This window comes from Aplysia californica, unplaced genomic scaffold (genome assembly GCF_000002075.1).
Source record: "Aplysia californica isolate F4 #8 unplaced genomic scaffold, AplCal3.0 scaffold00286, whole genome shotgun sequence".
Classification (NCBI taxonomy): domain Eukaryota; kingdom Metazoa; phylum Mollusca; class Gastropoda; order Aplysiida; family Aplysiidae; genus Aplysia; species Aplysia californica.
In genome coordinates, this window is record NW_004797556.1 from 622,130 (window position 1) to 625,566 (window position 3,437).

A 3,437-nucleotide genomic window follows, 5' to 3' on the forward strand; every position below is an offset into this window, starting at 1 on the left:
GTGTGTGTGTGTGATTCCCCTCTCTCTCTCTCTCTCGCTCTTTCTCCCCGCCCTCTCTGTTTCTCACGTTCTGGCTCTTGCTCTTGCTCTGTCTTGGGGGCCTGTCTCTGTCTCTATCTATCTGTCTGTCTATCTTTCTATCTATCTATCTATCTATCTATCTATCTATCTATCTATCTATCTATATATCTATCTATCTAGCAAGCTAGCTAGCTATCCGGGCTCCGTAGCTGATTATGAACATTTTGGTGTAGCGGTTAGGCACTTCTCTGTCGCACGCACGAGAGCCAATTTCGATTCCCGAGTGGGGAGAACATTTTTATTATCTCGGTATCTCGATCTTTCTGCTGCGATGTATCCTTCTCCGCCGAATTGGCACAAACTGGGATGGTCAGAAGCGTGCCTACTAAATGATCCACAGTTTGTCGATGGGACCGTAAAAACACAAACATAAAAAAAACGCACGGTTGAAATATTTTAAAGCTCGGTATGCTTAAGCTTTGCCTCAAAGAGCAGACACAGGTTTGAGTGGGTTACAAGACTCAGTAAAAAGACAGAGGTCTTCAATAACCTACACTTGGTACTGGAGAATAACGTGATAACTATGCCATAGACGCGGAGCAAGTAAGCCAACTCAAAGTAGAATAAATAAATAGATAGAATCTGCAAATTGGCATGTATTTGTGCTAGGATGGGGTGAAAAAACAGCATTTGATATACTCTTAGTTGGTTAAAAACAAAGGTTTGGAATAACAGTAGAATTTCTCAAACCGGCCCTACAGTTCTGCATTGTTTTACATCTGAGATAACAAAAGTTCTCTGATATTTTTGTACTTGTAATGTTCATCTTGCAATGCAAGGATCGTCTCTCAAGGATTGCTTTTTTTAAAAAGAAACGAAACGTTTACTTTACTTTTACTTTTTTCCGTCTTCTGGTGTCCTTAGGATGTCGAGGGCAAGTTTCGTTCTTGTGCTTGGTGTGTAGAGTCTGTGATAGATATGTTATGTTGCTCCTGGACCTTTTTAACCCCTTCCAGCCAGGTCTTCCTCTTGAATTAAAGCCGAATTCTCGGGTGTTGTAAGCTCTAGCCGCTAGTTGTTTCTGGGGTATTCTGGTTAGATGTCCAAACCATTTGACTCTTTGACGCTCTATGAATTTTATTACTGGTGGTATTCTAGTTTGTAGACGTATAGTTTATACTGGTGACGTTGATGGTTTTGCAGAGACACCTCATTTCGCATGTATTGATTTTTCTTTCTCGTGCCTTGTTTAGAGACCATATTTGACACTGGTATGTTAATGTTGATATGAAGATGCTGTTGATGAGCTGGGATTTTACTTCGTTGGGATGTTCTTGTGACTGAGCAGGGGTGCTAGCTGGTAGGTCACTGCATTTGCTTTCATAGCTCTTGTTTCTATTTCTTTGTCCATACGCTCATCTTGTGTGAGGATGCTTCCCAAATATTTAAATTCCTCTACTTGTTGGAGCTGTGTTCCTTCAATAAGAAGAAACAAAACAAACGTTTAATATCAGTGCTGCTGGTGACGTCTATGATATTGCTTGAGGATTATCGGAGACGCGATTTTAGAGAGTAAAACATGTCTGCTCTCTTTGAAACTAACGGGTTGCATTTATAATAGCTTGCTTTCAAAAAGCACAAAATATCCCAATTTCAAAGAAATGCAGGGGTTCTTTAGACGAATCGTACTAGGGCTAACTTCCAGACAGGAAGTGTAATATCATGGCAGCTGGCAATGTATGCTTCCCATGAAGATTATTTCAGAATGCTATCAGGTCTGCTGGGCTAATAGTATAGAATGTGAAGCGCACAGAGCTTGCTGTTCAGCTTTAAAAAAAATATTATATCATCCCATTGTGAGGACGTGCTGTGTGTTGCAGGCCCGACTAGAGGAGCTGCAGAACGAGCTGCTTGTCAACACGGACACGCTGTCCAAGACGGTGAGGAAAAAGAGCAGCGCTTACGACAGCCGGCCAAGCTCCACTGCCTCCGGGACCGTCGCTATCGTCCTCCTTGCTACGGTCGTGGGATTTCTCGTCAGTAGTGACGTCATCAGCCTGGTGTATCATATTCTCAATGTGTGGATGGGTCACTCCCGCCGTCCAAAAGAGATTGTTCAGGAGACATGACCAATACTGCACAACGTTGTTGTATTGTCGTAATAGTGATTGTATTACTACTTGTCGTGGTGGCCATACGCATTTCGTGTATGAATAAAAGGAGGTACAGATATCGTTTACGTTAGATCCCATTTTACAACTGGTACACTTAAAGTGTTATATTCCTTTTCCAATTTTAAGAATTGAATTCACCTTTCTTGGACAGTGTCCCATTATCATTGAAAAAAACAAAACAAACAATTTTGCTCAAAGTTCGCCTCTGTATTTATTATGCATTAAAATATTTAAAATATATGCATTTATCGGTTAATGATCCATGTATTTCTCTGTTTTTATAGGTGTACGAATTGCATGTAGCACAAGTTCCGCGCATATTTACCGCAAACCTGTCAGAGATCAAAGAGAAATGCTCTGCTTCACCGGAGTCCAATGAAGTGCACTGAATGACCTTCAGTGTTTTCGAATCAATTTTCCAGAGCAGAGTAAATATGCAAACAATATTATACTGCCGACCTGTATCCCTTAAACTGTGATATTATTAAATGAATATTCTGTGACGCATTACGACGATTGTGCTGCTGATCAAAGGACGTGGGCGTTCAACACGTTTTTCTTCAAAATACTTGATGTTACCCTATTTTTTCCTCCATTTGTTTCCTCGGGGCACAGTATTTTTAGCGCTCCTCCTTGTCCCTGTTAGAGTTCTAAAGCTGTTAGAAAAAAAGAATATTCTTGATTTTCTTGATTTTCAATAGTATATTGACCCGTTCTTATTCCTCAAATTTTGCGTGTGTATGCATACTGTCTTTACGCTGTTTGCTTACATATAAATTTGACGCTGAAATGTTTGAATGAGAAGTAGATTTTATTTTTAATGTTGGCCTTTATGGAGAGAACGAGATTTTGTTGAAATGTCTGAATGAGCGAGTGTTTTGTTTTTCTTTTTAGTAAGCATTTCTGTGTGTATGAATTAAATGATTGTATGTGCTTGTAAATGACAGCCTGGCTGTGATCTTGTGCATATATGAGTTTCGTGAGAGAGATTAGAATGACTAGTACGTTTGGGTGTGTGTGTGTGCGTGTGTGTGTGTGTGTATGTGCGTGTGTTTGGGTGCTAGTGTGTTGTGTGTGTTAGTGTGTATGTGTGTGTATGTCTTTATGCGAAATCTTAGTGTGCCTGCGTGTGTGTTTGTTTGTGTGTATTTCTGTCTGAATGTGTGTAAGTGCATGTATGTGTGTGTGTGTGTGTGTGTGTGTGTGTGTGTGTGTGTGTGTGTGTGTGTGTGTGTGTGTCTG

General features: G+C 40.4%; 1 protein-coding gene across 1 annotated transcript in view; it reads left to right on the forward strand.

Annotated features, from left to right (window-relative positions):
* LOC106012192 overlaps positions 1–2,369 on the forward strand; it is a 29,182-nt gene extending 26,813 nt beyond the window's left edge. Inside the window, exon 13 of the mRNA XM_035970565.1 lies at positions 1,902–2,369. Coding sequence (XP_035826458.1) covers positions 1,902–2,150 — 249 coding nt within the window. The 3' untranslated portion in view covers positions 2,151–2,369. The remainder of the gene's footprint in view (positions 1–1,901) is intronic.
* Positions 2,370–3,437: the final 1,068 nt, after the last annotated feature.